A 20,929-nucleotide genomic window follows, 5' to 3' on the forward strand; every position below is an offset into this window, starting at 1 on the left:
AGAGGTGGCTGCATCTGAGATAAGCTCTCAAATCACAGTGAATGTGACACAGTAATAAGTGTTACCCCTCACCCACACTCACAGATCATTTGCCAAAGGTACTCTACACATGGCCTCCAGCATACTGGACTTTTTTGGTAGGAGATACAGTATTTCAAAACAAAAAAAAAAAAAGTATTCTGGAACAAGGAGAAAGTAGCAATTAAACTGAAATATACTGCAGATTAACTTCCTCTGTTCCTGAGCTGTTGCTGGTAGAGTCGAAAGTTATTAGGTCCACACTTTACACCGAGTTTGGCACTATACATTTGCCATTTACCATAGCCTTGTAACCTTTCAGATAGCAAGAGTCTGGTTTCAGGACAGTAATACATAAATTGTGAGATCCAAATATACTGCTTTAGATGTGGGTCACAGCAACAGCAGTCAATTAAAATCAAATGCCCCAGGTGATATCTGTAATACAGACATCCTGTGCTCACAGCCACAAATCCTGCTTCCTGATATTTTCTTCCGTGGCATTAGAGATGGCACTTTTTGGCAAGAAAAGAGAGCAAGGCCCCTCTGCTCCTGATTATACAGAGACCAGTCTGGAGTAGCTCTGCTGCAGTCAGTGTAAATTGCCTCAGATTTGCACTGCGGAGATTTGGCCCAAATCTATAGTAGCTCGCTCTAAATGTATTCCCTAACTGAAAAACAAGACAAAACACTGTCTGAATTGAAAGTATTTGAACAACCAACTGTGGTTTAAATTTAAATCTGACTCATAATGGGGTAATATGTTCCATAGCATCTTCCTCCTCCTATCTCCAAGCAGGGAGAGAAGCCCTTAAAGAAATGGGGGTTACCACTGTCTGGAGGGCAGACAGTTCTTCCTAGACCCCGCGCAAGCTCCACAGAAGCCCTCAGCACGGACCAGACCCTTCCGGACATGACAAGACCAAAGGTCTGCTCCTGCTTGCTTCAAATTCTTCATCATAATCCGATGGCCTCCCCTGGCGCCATTCGTCTCCTCCAACCCTGCACTCCAATATATCCTGCGGTACGTCCCTCTCCATCCACAGCCGCTCAGGTACCCACACCCACGGCACTCTCGGATAATGATGACACTAAAAACCAGCACTTCAGCTGCAGTTTTCGTGATGCTTTATGATGTGTTAACAAAACATGGCATCGTTTCCATACAAAGTAATTATTATCTGTTATTGTTTGACCGTCTGAACATAACAAAACCACCTTAAAAACAATATCATAACACTCTCTGAACAACGGCTTTTTGCCCTGTGAGGGTTTCTACTCATCCAGCTTTGTGGCGGTGCCTATTTATTTTTTGGAATGCTTATTCATAAAAGACAAGCTTTTTTTCTGAAGGGTGCAGGGACTTTATTCATAAATACAGAAGCACCTTAATAAAAGAAAGATGTGATGCAGTCTTCAAAGCAGGCAGGAAAACTGATGAACAAAGACATTCCCATAACAACTGAGCTTTATCTGATCAAATTCCAATAAAGCCTGCATTTGGCATAAATCTTTAAAAACATAGCAAGGGCCACTGGAGGATGCTACAACTTGTTTATTTAATATTATTCCTCCTCCCTCCTTCAAAAGTACTTTATCCTCTTAATATTTTCTGAAGTCTCGGTACACAGTGAGAAGCGCATCGAGCGAATGCGAAGCAGTGGAAGGATGGGAGGAGAAGCGCAGGAGAGCACTTGCTGCATCTGAGGTCATGCTGCTTCCTTCCTTCCCTCCAGCTTCCCACTCTCCAACGTGCTGATGATCAGCAGCACCAGCAGCCGATTAACCCTCACTTTCAGGGAGATGAAATAACAGAAAAGATAGTGCCTTTAGAGAATTTAATGCTCTGTGGCTTCACATAACCAGAGCCAAGAAGAGACAGAAGCTTTTATACCAGCATCATAAAAGAAACTTAATTGCTACTTCTATGAGTTTTATTATTTTCTATCCTACGACTACTTAATATATGCACTGCACTTCCCATCTGCACATGAACACACAGATGTGGCTGACTAATCCTTAAATACCAAGAAAAGTATTCTTGGTGAAAACAGACATTAAAGAAACTGTTTCTGCTCTCAGGGATTACCACCCACCCACTGACTTCACAGACACATCCAGGGCACCTCCACAAGAATTGATCTCCAGGACCTACTACCCAGAGAAACCCTGTGGGCAGCAGAGCTGGCAAACAGATCCATAACCACTCGCTTCCAGCATAAATACAACAGGGTGCTCTCTGCTTTGACCCTGCCTCTGAGGTAGGAACAGGGTCCTGCTCGTGCTGTGCTTGGGGCTGGGAGTGAGGGGCCACAGCACTGGCTCGCCATGCCAGGCAGCCCCAGACTGCCTTCCTGGAGTCAGTGCAAACAAGGGCTGCAGGAAAACACAAAGTCCTTTTCTGATGTGGTTTGGAAAAGGGAGCCAAGTAGAGTCTGAGGAAAGCTTAGCTGAAAAGGTGCAGTCTTGCATTTCTTTTTTCATTTTAAGGGGTAGATCTTTAAGGTCAGAGGACCACACAAAGAAAGAATCAGGAGGAGAAGCAAAATATTTATATTCTGCTTGCTTATTTTTTCCATTTACCCTGCACATCTGTCTCTAGCTGTTCCTAAAATAGTCCTTCAGAGTAATATTGTCCCTTCTACACCAGTGGTATATATACTACTACTAAACTGCCACTGGACTAAGTCAGAAAGCTCTTGGAGAGCAGTTAGGAGACTTGCCATGTGTCCAGGGATGGCCACTTTCCCAGCAAACCACAACAAGAAAGCTCTGACTCTCTCCAGAAGACTTCTGTCCCTCTCTTCCTGCTTGACTGAGAAAGATGAGAGGACACGAGAACAATCATTCCCTGAAACTACAGGTATGAGACAAACTTCAAAAAGCCTCATCAAGAAGATCTCAACAAAGCAAAACACTAGGCAACCGGAAACTTGATGGGAGGAAAAAAAAAAACAAAACACCACCCTAATAATTAAATATTGCTTATGCAAGATGAAAAACTACATTGTTCCTTCTAGGCACAACAGCCCTGGCAAGCCCAGCACGTATCTCACAAGACAGGAAGCAGTGCTTAAGCATGGAGGAACAGTGGCTGCACATGCCAACTCCTCCAGCAATCTCCTCTGCGAGGCTCTCTCTTCACGCACAGCTTTTCATGCTGGAAGTGAAGATATCTAAGAAAGCCTTCAGCCCTTACCAAATGCATTTGCCTCTCTTATGTCCTCTGAAATGAGCCATCTTCCTCATTCTCCCCTTCTACCTCCCACATTTATTCCTTCCTCCACTGCTAGACACCCCTATCATTAAGCAAACCTGAAGCTTCTCTCTAGCATCACCCCGGCACCTACGCCTCCTAGCCATCCTTTCCCACCTTCAGCTTCTTAGATTTTCCTCTCTAAAATATATATTCTAAGTTTTAGGATGTTTTCTATAGTGCTGTCCCGTAATACATCCTGCTCTTCAACTTCTCCCTGCTTTTGCTCCTCCCATTAAACACCGCATGCTAACCTCATGCATTGTGACGGGGATTAGCTGCAGCAATATTAGGGACTCTTACGCTCCTGCAGCAGAGCTGCTGGTAAGGAACCTATGCAGTTCAGACTGACCATCACAGAGCTAAAATAATACCTGCACACAAGGTTTTGGGGAGAGCTGCATATAAGACTGCAACAAGTAAATATGACCAAAGCAGGGGAAAAACAACCAGTAGAAGGCAGCTACAGGAGCTTGTAAGAAGTAAAGCAGAGAGAAGAACTAACAGGTAGCTTTTATCATCTTAATAGGTGCTCTGAAAGGGAAAAACTCCAGAGACAGCTTGCCTCTCTACAGGCAAAGGAGTAAAGTTAACATGCCTAAAATATGCCTGGCACAAACACACACTCTGAACTTGCTGCCTTTGGCTTGCCTGTTACTTGGTGGAAAGAAGACCTAATCCTACAATAACCTGCACTCATTACTCACCTAACACTTCCCTCACGATGCCCCACCCAGCCTAAAAAAGAAATTGCCTTACTCACCAGCTCTATATTTATCTAAAGGACCCAAGTACCTGCCCTGGATGCAGGTGTCAGTCATTTCGATGGGCACAGGCTTGCTGACGCCAGACTCTCTCAAATTAAGCTCCAGCTGTTTCTCATCACAAGGCAAAATTCCAGCCAAGCAAAGGCCCTTTCTTCCCTATCTCTGCTGAACCCTTTGTGTCCCATGTTCCTCACACACGGAAAGGCAATGAGCTGAGCTCAGGCATCTGCAGCTGTACTCCTTTCAGGTGGCTGACTAACACTCTCAAAAGTAGAACAACAGAAAGCCCAGAGATGCCATCAACTCCTTTTAGGATGTCTGAACAGTGAGGTCAAGCCAGAACATACAATTGTTTCAACAGGCTGGTGTGGCAGCTTCATAAGGACTCAGTGTAATTCTCATCACGGCTGTTATATATAGGTGACACCAGTGACTCTCATTAAAGATTCCTGCTAGCTTTCTCTTTTAACAAATGACATATTGTTTACTCAACTCTTCTGACAGCCTGTCCTTGGGAACTAAGGCAGCCAGGTTGAATCCAAGCACCCAGTGACCTGTGGACCTGAGCTACATTCAACTGGGAATGAGGCTTCTCCTCTATTTAAACGATGTCTAAAAAGTCCAGTGAGCCTTTTCCTGCTGTCAGCCCATAAAGCTGGTTTATATTGCCACTTCAGCAAGCATGTGAACCCAAATTACCCCTTCTCTGCTCCAAGTTTGGCTTGCACTTGACCAGACCAGGCAGGAAAGGGTGAATGTTGAAAGTGAGGGAGAAGACTAATTCAAATTTGCACCCACTGGATCCAAACCAGACTCTACAGTGCTGCAAACCCAGAGCAGTGCTCAGGCACAGCTAATGAAGGCAGCAAGAATAGAGCCAAAGAGGGGCTCAATACACTTTTGTTTTACAAAGTAGTATCCTATCTGGCAGGGCTTTCAGCAAAACAAGTCTTGAATTGCTGGAACAATCATGAGTTTTACTCAGTGTGAAATTGCTGGGAGTTGAGCCCCTTTTTGTTGCTGGGTTTCTCAGCAAAGTGAACCATGCTTTAGATTAAATACGCTCTAGAGAATATTTGCACACATGCACAGACTCTATATAAGTTACTTTAACGGTTTTAAAGATTAAATGGCATCAATCTTATTAACACTTAGGAGTGAGAGTCATGGGGTCATTTTCTTCCTCACTCCTCAGACTCCGAATTGTCCACTCCCTTGCCTCAATCCCTAGGCCACTATACAGAAGCCTGGTCTGAAATGGCCAAGAGGAACGGTTAACAGGCTTCTCCTGAACACAGGCCAGAGAGAGGAATTTGACTTCTATGTAAACCGCAGTACAGGCCAGGTGCTGGGAAACAGAGATCCTGGGGATGGCTTGTTTGATGTCTTGTTCTGTCACTTATCGTTATATGCTGAAACTCTGGAGTCCTGAGGCACAACTGCTAGAAAAAGTTTGCACACTTCATATGATGTTGAATGAAGTCCTTTCTAGGAAAGGCATGGAATGTAAGAGGCTACTATGGAAAGACGAGACTCAACAGCTTCTCCCTGTGGTTTGTTCCACCTGCTAGACGGGTAGAAGGCGGGTTTGCTGCGTAGAGACAAGGAGCTGATGCGTGTGAGGTGCTGCCATACCTGGTACAGCTCTATTCGCTGCTCCGAAACCCGTGCCTTCGAGTTCTGCAGGCGGAAGACCCTGAACTCGGCCTTCACCAAGTTGGAGGCGTTCTTCTCCATCGCCGAGACATCAAATCTGACGATTCGGAAGTAAAGGCTGTAATAGCTTGGTGGGATGGCATCTGCAAGAAGGTAGTGTGATTTTATTATTTTTTTTAATGATAAAATACATTGTTCCTTAATCAGTCTAATACAAGACAGCCTCAGTAAGGGAAATATCTGTAGCACGATTCAGTTTCCAATGGCCAATTTAGTATTATTAACAATTTAATAAAAAAAACCAAACAACTCCACATGTGTTTGATTATAGGAATACCAAATTAATAGAGATTAACAACAATTTCCAACTCTATTTCAGGTCACACATTTAAACTCCCCTTTTTGGACATATTGGTGGAGAATCCTGGATGCTTACAACTTCATAAAAAAACCATCACAACAGTTGGCATCTGGCAAATGCCTTCAGACTTGCACAGAGACTTCAGAAGGATCAGCTAAGACAAAAGGCAATGGCAACTCGTCTGATCTCTATGTTCTCTGAAGCCTATGTTCCCCTAGACCATAGGAGTATAAAGTAGCCAGCTTCAGATTTGGTTTTCTATTTAGCTGTTAAAGGATTTTATTGGAATAAAATACTCGTTCTGATTATAGTAACAAAGGCAGGAAGAGAAAAGGAAGAAGAAAAGGAGGAAAAGGGTGAGCAGATAGAAGATGTTCTAAACAGAATTATGTGCATTTTGATCACATGGAAGCAGGAAAAGCCATAAACATATATAGACATACATACAAAAACATATATAGTGAGCCACTCCTCACTATATATTGGGAAGAAAGCAGAAGAAACACCTAGAAAAACAAACTCAAACCTTCAGTAATGGTGTTAAAAATAATCAGGTCAGGTTTCAAAACAGTCTCTGCCTCCTTTCCAGCTGTAAACTCTGAAGCTAAGCACTTTTGCATAAACCTGAAGGGTTCAGTGATCACCTGAGGCCTTTCCACCCCATCCTGGCCAGCAGCACAAAGAGAAACGGGCGCGCGGTGCTCCTGACCGTCCTGCCTGTGTGCGACTCCCTCGCCCCCCTGCCCGGCAAGGCGCCCCTCAACTCCAGAGCCAAAACCAGAGAGGAGTCTGAACAATTCAAAGGCCGGGATAAAATTCTCCGTTCAAGCTGAGGGAAGGGTTTTCATTTATCTTACAGTGTGAAAACTGAAGCGTATAAAGAAAAAGAAGAAAGAGAAAAATTGTTTTAGGGGGCCAGGGGAGGAAGGGTTTTCAGCTGAGGAAGCAAACCTCACAGGCCTCCCTGGGGCCATGCCAGCAGGAAGACATCAGATAATAATTGCAAAACACGGTGTTTTCCCACTAGTCATGTAGCTCAGGATTTGCCATGCAGTGGCAAGAGATGACAGCCTGCACATTAGTGCAGTTCAGCTCTCGCGAAAGGCCCAGGCCTTGTCCAGAACCCCCATAGAGGCCTCCTGCTCTGCTGCCTCCCTTGGCTATCCAGGCATCTATCAATCGAATAAAGTACTTTCTTCTGGAAGACACCTAATTCTTAATAGATACAATATACACTGATCATTTCTCTGTAAAGAGATGGGAGAAGCTAAGTCCAGTATATTTATCTTTATTTCTAACTACTAAAAATTAAAGGTAGTTGGAATAAATCCTTAATACTATTTACTCGTATCAATAAGACATACTAATAACTTAAAGACCTTCTTCCAAATATTTAGTGTTTCTAGACTGGCTGCTATTACTGGAACTTCTGAGCAATGCGGCAGCTCCTTGCTACACGAGGCAACACAACTCTCAGTTATGCATTTAATAACCCATTCGCTGCAGTTCACCAAATAATTCTACGTTCAAACTGACTACATAATAAATACCAAGCACAAGTCAGTCACAAGAGGAATAAAGCAAATTTATTCTGTCTTCACAAAAATTCACAAACACTCATCCTCTTTTTTTTTTAAATTATCAGAGGTGAAAACTCCTAAAAATAATCCTGGCTATGAGAAAATCTTTGTCGATAAAGGAAGACCCTAGGCTTCAACTGTAGATGCGTCACAAGCAAGAGACGACAAGTTCTCAAAATGCTTAAAAAATCCTCTGAAAGAGTACTTCCCAAAGGAAGTCAATGGGTCAATACGTATTAATATGAACAGAAAGCCTCAGGCTTCCTTATGATCCCATTTAATTAAAGAAACAAAAAAAGCTTCTCAAATTTTCACATCTGCAGTGCTCTAAAATAAACCCCCATGCACCATGATTGGTAGTCTTGCCTGCCAGGCTTACTGACAAAAAAACCCTGCTACAATCTTGTAGGGAGAACTCAAAAAAAAAAAAAGCGATGCAAATTACCCCTGCACTAGAACTGCTCCTCTTTCCCATGAGCAACACGTTAGTGCTGGTCTCTCTCAAAATACCAAATAAAGGTCTTCTGAGAAAAGTTTAACTTTATGCAATGATGATCTTAATTTTGATACATTTTGCAAATTCTGATAAAAGCTACTCAGATCAGAGATTATATCCTGATTTAAGAGAGGAATAATCTCTTCAACTTATTTTTCTGCTATAGGAAACTCCAAAACTACCACTTGTTCTTCAGTCAAACCTAATCCTACTAGGAATATAATTTGGCATAATAATATGTATATATATATATATATAAGATTGATGCTTCTTGGGTGAGTTGTAAGTTGTCCTTCCCTTTCATTTATTTGAGGCATCAACCTACCATCCACTGCCTGTGGACAAGCCAAACTAGCAGCCAGCCATTTGTCTTGGCACAGACAAACCCTGTCCATCTTGACTTTATTTCAGATTGAAAAGTCCTATTTGACTATCTGTTTGATTTATATTTAGCTTCTAATTTATTTCTAGAACTTCCTTGAGCTATATTTGTAGTCTTTTCAGTTTCTATATTTTACATACTACATATAACAAATCTGTGAATATGTATCGAAACAGATTTTCCTAAACCATCTCTGCATTTACATTTTTTCTCTCTTTCCTATATAAAGAAGATAGAGAAAGAATACTCTTCCAGTGTGCATGTTTTTGTGTTTGCATATGTGCATTTGCATACACAGAAAACGAGCATTTACCTTCCACCCACAATGAATGTATAAGAATCATAGAATCACATGGTTGGATGGGACCTATAAGATCATCTAGTCCAACCGTCTTCCCACTACCATTGCTGCCACAGCTACTAAACCGTATCTTGTAGCTTCTCATCAAGCCGCCTCTTGAACACTGCCAGGGACGGAGACTCCACCACCTCCCTGGGCAGGCCATTCCAGTGTCTGACCACTCTTTGGGAGAAAAAGTTTTTCCTCACGTCCAATCTAAACCTCCTCTGGTACAACTTGGGGCCATTTCCTCGGGTCCTGCTTGTTGCCTGGGAGAAGAGGCCAAACCCCTGCTCATCACAACCTGCCTTCAGGAAGCTATAGAGTGCAATGAGATCTCCCCTGAGCCTCCTCTTCTCCAGACTAAACAATCCCAACTCTCTCAGCCGCTCCTCATAAGACTTGTGCTCCAGACCCCTCACCAGCTTTGTTGCCCTTCTCTGGACACGTTCCAGTGCTTCAATGTCTTTCTTGTAGTGAGGTGCCCAAAACTGAACACAATACTCGAGGTGCGGCCTCACCAGCGCCGAATACAGGGGGATGATTACCTCCCTGCTCCTGCTGGCCACACTATTTCTAATGCAGGCCAGGATGCTGTTGGCCCTCTTGGCCACCTGGGCACACTGTCGGCTCATGTTCAGCTGAGCATCAACCAGCACCCCCAGGTCCCTTTCCTCTTCACAGTCCTCCAGCCACTCAGCTCCGAGCCTATAACGCTGCATGGGGTTATTGTGGCCAAAGTGCAGGACCTGACACTTGGCCTTGTTGAACCTCATCCCATTCAGCTCAGCCCAGCGATCCAGCCTATCCAGATCCCTCTGAAGGGCCTCCCTACCCTCAGGCAGATCAACATCACCACCCAACTTGGTGTCATCTGCAAACTTACTGAGGGTACACTCAATCCCCTCGTCTAGGTCATCAATAAAGATATTGAACAAGGTGGGCCCAAGTACCGACCCCTGGGGGACACCACTTGTAACAGGCTGCCATGAATGAATTATTGTCTTACAGAATTTTCATGTCTCTTACAAGACAGTTTTATATCTTGCAAAAATCCACATAAGAAATTTGACTTCTTTATTCTAGCATTCATGACAGTATCCATGGGAAGGCAATTCAGGAAGAGGCATTATTCGTGGACAGCCGAAAAAAAAAGGTTTTTTACTAGCTGGAACCCTGCCTCTGAAAAAGAATGGCTGACTGCAGAACTGGGGTTTACATGAAAATTAATCAACATTAAGACTGAGAATTGAGACTTGCAACTCTCTTTAAGGGAATGGAAAGAACCCTATGGAGTCTACAAGGTTTTGGACTAGCCTTTAAGTGATCTCAGATGCTGCAATCTGTATCTCCTTGTGACTCCACCTTAACCTGACAGTTGTATCAATTCAGTCTCAGCTAGATACCTCTGGACTCCCCTCTGATTTTGGCCCAACGACTCCAGTAGACACAAGGATGACTCTGAACAAGTTAGTTTGCAAACACAGTTACCCTGCCGTAGATTAGGCTCCTTAAGTATTCTTTGAAACATTATCATTAATAAGTGGAGTTAAATCCATATGTCTCCTGTAGCTGGGAAAACACATTTCTCTTGTTTTATAGAGAAGGAATAATAAATACAATGAAAGATTCAATTTTTATCATCTTTAAATTATTCATTAATTCAACCCTCAAAAAACCTGAAGACTTCCAGCTGTAATAATCATGATCACAATCATCACAGTACAGTTGAGACAAGAGTTATAAAACACAGTTGGAGAGGCTGAAGGCAGCATCCCTCCTCCTTCCTTTAGCCTGCTGAACACTGAGCATCAAAAGTTCAGCCTTTTTATTCCTTTTGTGTTGCCTTTTTTTTTTCTTGAACGAGCTGAAACTTCATCAGCTGCTTTACACAGGAGAGTCCAAACTGACAGGTTAAAACGTGTTCTAGTATGTGAATGTTTAAGTGCATAAGGACACTGTGGTTTCTGTGCTTCTTACTGACTTTGTTCAGTGTCCAGCATCCTCTAAGGTCCTGTGCCAGCAACTATGACAGAAAGCAGCCCTGCTCTGACAAAGCAGAAAAGCACCGATGGGAGGGGTGCAGGAGACCTATCCCAAAATAGCCATCAGTCTGCAGTATTGCTCCAGGTTGGAGCATCGTCAACAGGAGAGACTGAACATATCCTCTGACTGACCATCCAAAACAGCACATAGACCCCCAGGGATTGCTCCTGGGAGGAGAGCAAGATGGAGTCAAGCTCCCTTAAATCAGAAGTGGGAATGGACAGAGTTTGTTTCATGCTGGAGATATTCCCCAAGTCAGAAATCTCCTGCATAAAAGGATGACACTTTTGCCTTCCACAGTTGTGTTTGATGAACTAAGTCCTGCATTTCCACAGCTTTCCTCCCAAGTACTTTGTGTACTGACATTTCAGGAGAACCAAAACACTCTGTTTGACACAGCTCTTCTGAGAGTTGGGCTTTCGTTCTGGCGAGGAAAAAGACCTAAATTCAATTGTATCCAAACGAGGCTTTTTTCCCCCTCTGAATTTTCATTTCTGCTATTGAAACAAAAAAAAAAAAAAATCAATTATATGCACAGCCCAAGTTAGGAAATGTAAACAACTTTTCTTTTCTTGTTGGAAGAGGCCAGACAGGCCGACTTCATACGCACACCCACACTGGAAAGGCTGAGAGCTTCAATCTAATCCTTCCATCAAGGGCTTGTAATAAATGCTCCAAAGATTTATTTTTATTCCCTTTTGTGTTTATTAAACTTTGGAGGGTTTCTTTTCCTTTTTCTTTTCTTTCTGGTGCTTTGCCCATTCTTTATTACGGCAGCTACGAAACATGGAGTGCCCTTTTCTTCTCACCCTCTTTTTTTTTTTTTTTTTTTCCCCTCCTCGTCTTTCTAACTGCAGTACATGAATGACCATGTAATAGGCTTTGAAGCAGCACATGCAAATATTTATAAGAGTAGCTTGATTGTTATTAAATGCAGTTGTTATGCTTTCCACGCTCTGGCAAGCTTCCCTAACCCCTCTAACTATTAGGACCATTTAGGCTGTTTAGATTTCAGCTCGCTGATAGCAAATCTTACGTGGTTTTTTTTTATAACAAGCAGCATAACGTGACATTGTTTCTCCCCGTGTGAATTTTACTCTCTGCTCAACATGCAGGACCCTGCCACGAGCCAGGTCAGGCTGCCTTTAAGGACATCCATGGTAAGTGAAGCAGCATGCACAAGATGTGCTGGAAGGATGGACAACTCATCAGCTGTAACAGCACATCTTTCCAGCAGGATCTTGTCCTTCCTGTCAGGCACATTCAGGTCACAAATCCCCTCCTCTTTTTCAGGGAAAGTCTCTCCAAGAAATTAGAAACTTGTTAAACGCATCTGGGCTCCCAAAGCCCACGGATAATTACTCTGCTCACCCCTTCTGACCCTGATGTGACTGCACAATTCTGCTGGAAACTGCCTCTCTGCAATGAAAGGGGATACATAAATATAGTGAACCAAAATACAGGTTATATTTGTGAACTAGGATTGGCCCTCAGAGGTAAATCAGTGGTACATCAGCTTTCCATTAGCTCAGAAACTACCCTGCTGTGACACTGTTATGCGCACATCCCTTAGCTAACCGGTGCTCTTGGACAGAAACACTTGTGCTGCTCTCCGCTCAAGACATCGTTTCCAGCAAGGCTTCAAAGTCAGACAGTACAAAGCAGTGCAAGAGACTCCAATACTCCAGTATTCCAGTTTTCACCTACAAAGCTGCCAATGAGCTATTACCTTTATTTGTCATCAACCATTTGCTGTTGAGGAGGGGGCACTGCACTGAAAGTCAGAAAAGAACTGCTGGGAACAGTGGATAAGGCTCTCAGCTGAAGCCCGATGGCTCTGGAGCAGCTCTTCTTGCAGAACAGGGTATGCCCACACCTACAGCACAATGCAAGACACGACGTACATGTCCTGTTATTGCACCTGCTTTTGGTGAAGAAACCATACCACAAACTGGCAGCTAGGCATCTTCCACTGAACAATCCCTAGACACATAATTTATCCATGCCAAAGGGGAGAAGAAGGTTCATGATTCCACATTCCATCATACCTTCAGTGTTCGTATTAAGTGCACATGGATATGCTGACACTTAGCAAGAGAGACAGACAGATATATATAAAGGATGACAGAGCTTTCTTAATCAGAAAGACAGACAGAAAGAGAACAGGCTGGAGATCTAATTGCTGCATGACCCTTTTGAACATCAGAACAACCGAAGACTGAAACCACTTCCCTCTTTTACCACCAATACTGACCCCTGGACCCAAGCCTGCGGTCGCACAGGGGAGCCTCAATACAGCTTCACTAAGACAACGGATTTTAGAGTCCTGAGGTGATTCCCCTTTGAGAATAAACAACAAAACCTCACTTCTACAGGGACTCCTGCTGCAGCTCTTTTAACATGACTTTCTTTCACCAGTAATGCTAACAGAAGCCAATTCTGAAGACTTTTTCTTATTTCACTAACTTCTTCCTCTATTAGCTTTTTCTTTGTAATGACAACCCACTGAGCTCCTGATACGCAGCGGTGAATCCATACATGTAATTATTATGCAATAAACTGGCTACAAAGACTCAATAAATGTCACTAGCAGACTCTAGAATGCTCAGAGCAAAAATGCTTGGCAGTGCTCACACAGCACAAATACACGGTTTATTTTTTTCTGCCTACACTGTCTCTGTCAAGCTCCATATGTCCACAAAATACACATCAGTGAGGTCTAGGTGGGCACAGGTTTAGAACAGAGTAATTACCAGATGTTGTGACACATATCCCACTGTTGAACCACTTGCTATTCCTCTTTTAAAACATACTAAGATCTATGACAACATATGGAAAGTAAACAACCCCAGGATGTCCTCCGGATTGAAGAGTTAGGTACAATGAGGCAAAGATGCAATTTCCAGAAGATTTGCTTATGAAATTATGTGTTCCTTAAAATCTGACAAGGTCCTTCTGGTTCTGCTGCTACATTCTCACTGCCCCACCAAGCCTGAAGCAAAAGATGACTAGCCAAAGCCATGACCTCAATAGCACCGTCATCTGGTAGTCTGGTTTCCAGTTACCCAAATAATGAATTCCTTCAAGGTACTGGAGTTTGATGGACTTATGTAATTGTATTTTGTACTCTTGATTTCTGTAATGGTGAAAAACATCCTGCCATCATCTTTGGGTCAAAAGGCAACTGGCACAGTAAGGACACTGAGACGGTGTAATTAGCCACTGGAGAATCACAGAGTTAAATTAAGGTTGAGGTGAAGTTCTCACAAGGGCAAGTAGTAAAATAAAACTTACATCATTGCTGTTGTCACAGCAAAGGTGCTGCACGGGATTCTTGGTACAAAATGAGTTAAGTCCTGGTGTTCTGGGTCATTTTAAAGATGAAAAGAGAAGGGCATCCTGTTACATACTCCCTAATTTGAGTCACTTCATCTCTACTAGCACATTGGAGATAGATGTGAATCCTACAGTGGACATCAAACCCTGCCAGGAAAAGCTACCATTGCTGTTTTAAGGCTGTAACAATGCAACCCATTTTAAAACTTTTTTTTTTTTTTTTGGTAGTTGTTCTCCCTGGGCTGAGCCAAATCATGTTGCAAGTTGAACCTCAACTGTATTTACATGCTGCAGCTGAAACTGACTTTGGATGTTCCTTAATTTGGTCAGGAGACCATTTTAAGAAAGGCTGTAATGTTCCTGTACCACTGAACTGTCTGATTCAAGTGAATCTTATCCACCAGGAAGCCCTCATTTAAATCTTTTTTTTCCATTGGACTTTCTCTCTCTGCCACCCTTTCACAATTATTCTCATGAAGCTACTAGTCTTTGTAGGTTCAGTCCAAAACACTGTTTAGCCTGAAAAAATCCATACTACCCACACCAGCTAGAAAGAAGGAAGACAAAATATCTATTTTGAACAATCAGCTATGGCATCTTCACTCTGCACTTTCCTACAGGTATGATACGAAGAAAAACTGCTGGGCCAACATCATATATGATTTCTCTCCTCCTAGGTGAACACAAACAGCCACGAAGTCTGGGCTGTGACAGAGCCCTCAAATGAACACTTCTTGAAAAAGATTTGCAGCTACTGTGTCACCCAAAAGGCAAAGGAGAATCAAATTCAATACCAAAGAGCAGAATTGCATGAGCATTCTGCTTTATCTGAGATGACGACCAAAAGTCTCAGACAAAGTCCATGTGATCATTCTCCTGCAAATGACAGAGAAGCGTTGCTGCCTCACGCACTCCTGCTGCAAGGGGAAGGTGAGTTAACGTGGGTGCAGGCTCCCACAGAAAGACCCAGCTTCCCTTCCCAGACCATGCTACTAATGTCCAGCAAGCAGAAAGTGATTAACCTCTTTTGTGCTTTAAGCTAGGCTTTAAAGGCTAGACCAGATTTTCAAGTGTTCAGCACCCAGTATTTTGAGATTTTGTTGTTGTTGTTGTTGTTTTTTTTAATTTTTCCAAATGTCCCTAGAATGAAGTCTTCCAACTGGATGTTTCTGGCCTGATTTTCAAAGGGCCTAACTCTTCTTGTGATCTTCTGAAAATCAGTCTTGGGTTTTGGCACTGAAATAGAGCTGGATCTCTCTTCACCAGCTAGCCCCAGCCTTGGGTGCTGAGATATTACTTTAAATCTTGCCTTCTCCCTGGCTCTCTTTGCCCAAGAAACTAAAAAATTCTCTATCAGCCTCTGTGAGCTGGAGTGTAGTCATATATGTAGAAAATAATAATTATTAAAAACAATTAAAAAACATTATCTGCAGGATTAGAAGCCAAGCCACTGAGCTACTCAGAAAAAAAACCCAACCACCTACTGAAAAAGAAGAAAAGTCAGAAAAATCCTCTGTGCATCTTTCCTCTCTCCCTTTCTTCTGATATCACGTGTCATGTCCAGCCTTTAGCCAAGTGGTCCATACAATACTGGTCCATAGGTCCATGCCGGGTGTCAGTGTGATAGCTCCTATATTTTCCTCAACTGGTCCATTAAAGAACAAATATCCCACCAAAGCAACATGCTGTCACAGCACAGGCAGCAAAAACTAACCAGTTCATGGAAAGAGACACTGTGTGCGATCAAAAAATCGTGCTTCTAGAATAACCCTTCTCAGGAACAGTTGTAAGCACTGCGGTGTATCTCCTGAGAGATGCTCCTCTAATCCTCTGCCTATACCTCCCCTGTCCCCCAGTGTTGCTCATTTGCAAAGAAAATTAGAAAATCTGAATGAGTTTTGGGATTGGGAGAAAAATACTTACGAAACACATACCTCAGTGCATAGTCCTTCCAGACAAGTGACACAATTCATTTTAGAGGAAAAATCAGTTGCCTGTGCAGGCTGTCTTGAACAAAAAGGAAATGCTTGTGGAATGTATAGGAAGAGACCTGCAAGTAAGGACTACAGACTGCGTGCATGAGTTCACATCTTCAAACGTATGGTAAGGTAAGTCAGCACAGAGATTGCAAAACCTTGTGTTATTACTACTTTATAGCCACAGGGCAGTTGTGAGGCAATTACAAGCTACAATCCCTGTCCTTTACAAATTCTCTTGTCCCGAGAGTCTGTTCTGTTGAATAAGATTGAATGCCTCTAAGAAAGTGCACTTTTCGTCTGCGACTCTGAAGAAAGCGAGGACTGCCCAGAAGGCTGATTCTGCTATAAAACAAAACTCTGAATGTTAACTTACAGAAGAGTCAGACTGAGCACTAAGGCTTGAACCAACTGCCTGGATCCAAACCTCTGAAGCTGGAGGAGGATCAAAAGCCAGTTCAAGCGCTGAAGCCTCTCACTAAAATGAAAGGGGAAACTGTCCGGTTCCTTTTAGGAAAACAAAAACAAAAACCCAACCCAAGGCAGACTTGGTGTGACCACTGCCAAATACTCCTATTTCTTAAAAAGGAGAGTGGAGTCCCTCCCAGGGGATGGCCCCTCTTGGGACAAAGCAGCACATGTAGCACAGCCCCACATCTGATCTTTCTCTCACATTAAGAAAGGCTATTTGCCTATTTGCAAAAGCTGGAGTAGCTGGAAACGGGGGCAAACCAGCACCTCACACAGCAACACCTGCGAGTTCCCCTCAGGCGCATGGTGCTCAGTGGACACTTTCTGCTCCTGCCTTTATGATCGTTTGAAAATTAATCTCCTGAAGAAAAATCCCCTCATGTGAACTCACCAGACCCTCCTCTCTGATGCCTTTAAAGCCTTTCAGGCTGCTGGCTTGTTTTCCCTCATCTATGCTGAAATGCAGGGGCTGGGTATTGCAAACAACACTGATGCATCACGAGAGCTATTTTCAGGTCTAAATTTTGAGCCATTGAGCAACGCTTAATTGGGATAACCTAATTACTTGGGAGTATTCTGGAGAGCAGTAAATGCCGATTTTACCATTCCAGACCATCTTTCAGCATACACAAATCTCCATGCATTTTAGAAAGTCTGAAAGGTCTGACCTCAATTCTCCTCTTCTCAAAGTCCTATTTACACATCCCCTGTCATGCAAAGGAGCAAGAGGGAATGTAAACACAAATCATACTGCTATCTTTGTTTCTCCACAAAGAAATCTTAATCTCGTGGCAGGTTAAAACATACAGGCAAAGAAATAGCACAATAGCTCACTCTCTCAAAACATAACCCGCCCTGTAATCTCACTGCTGCTTATGCAACACTACATTTTTAATAGTGAGAGACAAAAATACATCTTCACATGTGTCCCTCGCTCCTGTGTCGGATGCCATCATAGCAAGCCCTTGACCATGCATTCCTGACAGGAGCTGACAGATCATCTTCTGCTGGGAAGATGCACGACAAGCTAACAGAAAAGCTGCTGCACCTGTCAACAGGCATTAGAACAAGTTATAGAGTTACCAAAGCCTCTCTGAAACCTGAGTGAAGATTTGGTCCCACTGAAGTCACCGACAAAACATTCCTTTTGCTTTCAAAAGGGCCAGGAATTTACCCCCACACTTGTAAGCACAGAGAGGATTTTCAGCCCAAGAAAACTGTCTCCAGCCTCTCTGCCTCCTGCTCTCTGAGAATCCAGTTTGCCAACAAAAGGTCCTTCAGCTTTCAGCAGTTATTTTGTGAACACTCAGGGAAGAAGAACTCCTTTCAAATCCCCATCAGGATCCTTTGAATGAAATCCCAGGTTATCATGTATCACCACTGAAATCAAATATGTAAATAGATGTGTGTTGTGTTTGGAAGCTTCTCAGGTATGTACTTTGCTATTCTGCTTACACTGGAATGTAAGAAAAATACTCCTAGTGTCTTTCATCTCTCTCCACAAAGGGCTGCTCCTCTTTCAACTAGAAATCATAAGCAAGAATTGCAAGCACAATCTCCTACCTCTTCTAAAAAAAAAAAAAAAAAAAAAAAAAAAAAAAGAGGGGGAAAAAAAAAAGAGAGGAAAAAAAAAGGTGGAGGCAAAAAGAAAAAAAACTCACCAGGGAACACAAGCTAACCTGTCTCATTGGCAAAATAAAACTGACTTTCTGGCACTGTTCAGCTGAGTTTTTATGGCTGCAATGACCTCAGTGACTTAAAACAGAACAGATTAACCTTCTGCCGCTCACAAGAATGACCAACAGTTTTCCTCGTAACAAAGACAATTTTTCTCTTTCATTTCCCAACCTTCTTCTGGTTGCATGCTATCGAAGTGATATCTTCAGAAGCAATCTATAACAAGAGACCTCTCCATCAGAAGGCTGAAGAGGCAAACATGATCACAAGTCCAGCTGCATTACTTCATATCGTATGGGGATGCTGACTGCAGTGCCTAGAAACCCTTAAGCTGTCATCATACCCCCAAAACCCAAGTAACCTTGAATAATTTTTATCTAAGAAAACATTTCACCTTCTCTTCTCAACAGCAGATTAGGTGTAAGGTTAGATGTATGTGCGTGTGTTTGAGAACGTCTACGTAGCTTATTATTTTTTTTTTTAAATCTTTGCTCTTCCTGGCACCTTTCTCATGAATTTCACTTGGACTGACAGCCCAGCCAGTAGGATTAAAACTGGCTCCATGGTGTTATCTCAGTGCCAATTTACTAATGAGCTACATTTAAAATAATATATTGTGCAGACACACTTTTAGTGAATCCATCAGACTCACCAAAAAAACCTGCTTCTGTTATAAATCTACTCTCCCCGTCAGCATACAAGAGGAGCTTGGCATGCCTGCACGCAGCTGTGCACACTCTGCATCCTCTCCCTCCTCCTAGCTCCAGGGTTTCTGCAGACATTGAAGGTGAGGTGGCAGGTGTGATGGAGCCGTTCTTAGTCCCGGCAGGACCTGCTGCCCATGAGCAGGACACCCCTGCACCCGCGGGTGCCGTGCAATGCCAAAGTGGAGAAGGCAGCCAGCCCACAGGGTCAGGCCACCCGCAAGAGCCACAGGACAGTGGTTTGGCAGGGTCAACCTGGTTCAGGTCCTCCCAGACCTGGGGAGACCAGAGCAGTCTTTTTGGGACCCCAGAAAGCAGCTCCGGTGAGGAAGATTGTGATAAAGCCTGATCCATGCACAGGCATGCACACTCAACGCTAGACATCAGGCTAGTATGTTTTTAAGGCTAACCTCTCCAAGGAAACAGACTTAATACTTCCTTAAGGTAAGCTGTGGTTACTTGTCGTATGTCTGTATCTGTAAAACTGGGCCATTCACCAAATGTCAGTTTGGTACAGCTTGCACTCTGACAGCAAACACGCTCATCACAGGCTCTGACTTGTGCCTTTTCGTGCTGGATGACTTGAGCTGTATTTTAAGTCCGTGAATATGCATCTGCATTTTAATTTTCTACACAGAAGGGCTTCTAATCACAAGCATTGTTACAAAATCCAAGAGGATGGCTGGAAATCCCTTGGATATATCCCCAGGATTATACACTGCCATGGCGATGCAACACTACACATAAAATTTACTTTACAAAAAATGTACCACTGCAGAACAAAGCTGTGCTGGAGCAAAAAAAAACACAACTGGAAAACATTTTGAATTACTGAAAGAACTACTAAGAAAACTTTCCCCAAATCCAATTTTCTCCAACAGTGTCACAACAACCACAAAGCCGTCATACATGACAAACTCAGTGGTGTTGAAATCAAGGAAATGGCAGCAAAAAGACATTCTCAGGCTATTTCACAATTCATTTTAAGCTGCTCATACTGCTGTGTTCATGCGTCTCTCTACCTTAGCACAGAATAATCCAAATATAATTTCTCTTGTTTTCAAGTTAAACATTTTATTTCCCCTCAATTCATCTGCAGGGTGTGAGATAAGTGGTAAAATCAATCTGATATTTACTAGAATAACAGGGAATGAAACCTACCATTCTGCCTCAGAGAAGAAAGAGTATAGGCATTGGCTTCACTTTAAACCAGCCCTGCTGAAGTCATCCTATGAGCTTTCCTCTGCAGCCATGTGTTTAAAAGCCTTCCTGCCTCAAAGCCCCTAGCAGTGAGGGAGAACGGGGTGAATCCAGTCCTCACTAAGCTCCTCAGGCTGAGTAGTGCTCACAGGACCAAATCCTTCATGCACCTCACACTTGCAACATGATTTTTCTTACTGCTTTCCCAACCTACTCAACCTCCGTGTTTTGCAGAGCGCTCCTGTGTGCAGCAGCAATAGCGGGTGATAACTTTCATGCCTATGCTGTTGGCAGCCTTCGAGTTCAAACTGTTGGTGAGAGAGATGAAAATGAGCCTTAACTTTCCGTGAGCATGCAAAGATTTACCTGCTAGGCTGAGCTCATCCCATTCATCTCAAGCTGGCCAATGGACAGACACCTGCTACTAATGCTCTCCCGGCCTCCCCACCTTTGATTAAATTCCAGTCTAGATCAAGCCATCCAGTCTCCCTCATTTTTCTTCTCTTTTCGAAATGGGAAGAGAGTACAGTTTTAACTGACAAAAGTTGGTTAACACAGGTTAACTGACAAAAGTTGCAAGAGATCAAATTAAATAGTGCATCCCACAGAACCCAGTAGGGCAGTGGTCTTTGCTCTGTCATGGATGACTGTACTGAGTAACAG

At 43.1% G+C, this 20,929-nt stretch overlaps 1 protein-coding gene across 1 annotated transcript in view; it reads right to left on the reverse strand.

The window, feature by feature from the left end:
- The window catches only part of TGFB2 (transforming growth factor beta 2), a 66,702-nt gene that overhangs the window by 17,583 nt on the left and 28,190 nt on the right, over positions 1-20,929 (reverse strand). The window contains exon 2 of the mRNA XM_086745227.1: positions 5,677-5,840. Within this exon, the coding sequence (XP_086601353.1) occupies positions 5,677-5,840 (164 nt within the window). The remainder of the gene's footprint in view (positions 1-5,676; positions 5,841-20,929) is intronic.

Source organism: Chlamydotis macqueenii, chromosome 3 (genome assembly GCF_036417535.1).
Source record: "Chlamydotis macqueenii isolate bChlMac1 chromosome 3, bChlMac1.mat, whole genome shotgun sequence".
Taxonomy (NCBI): Eukaryota; Metazoa; Chordata; class Aves; order Otidiformes; family Otididae; genus Chlamydotis; species Chlamydotis macqueenii.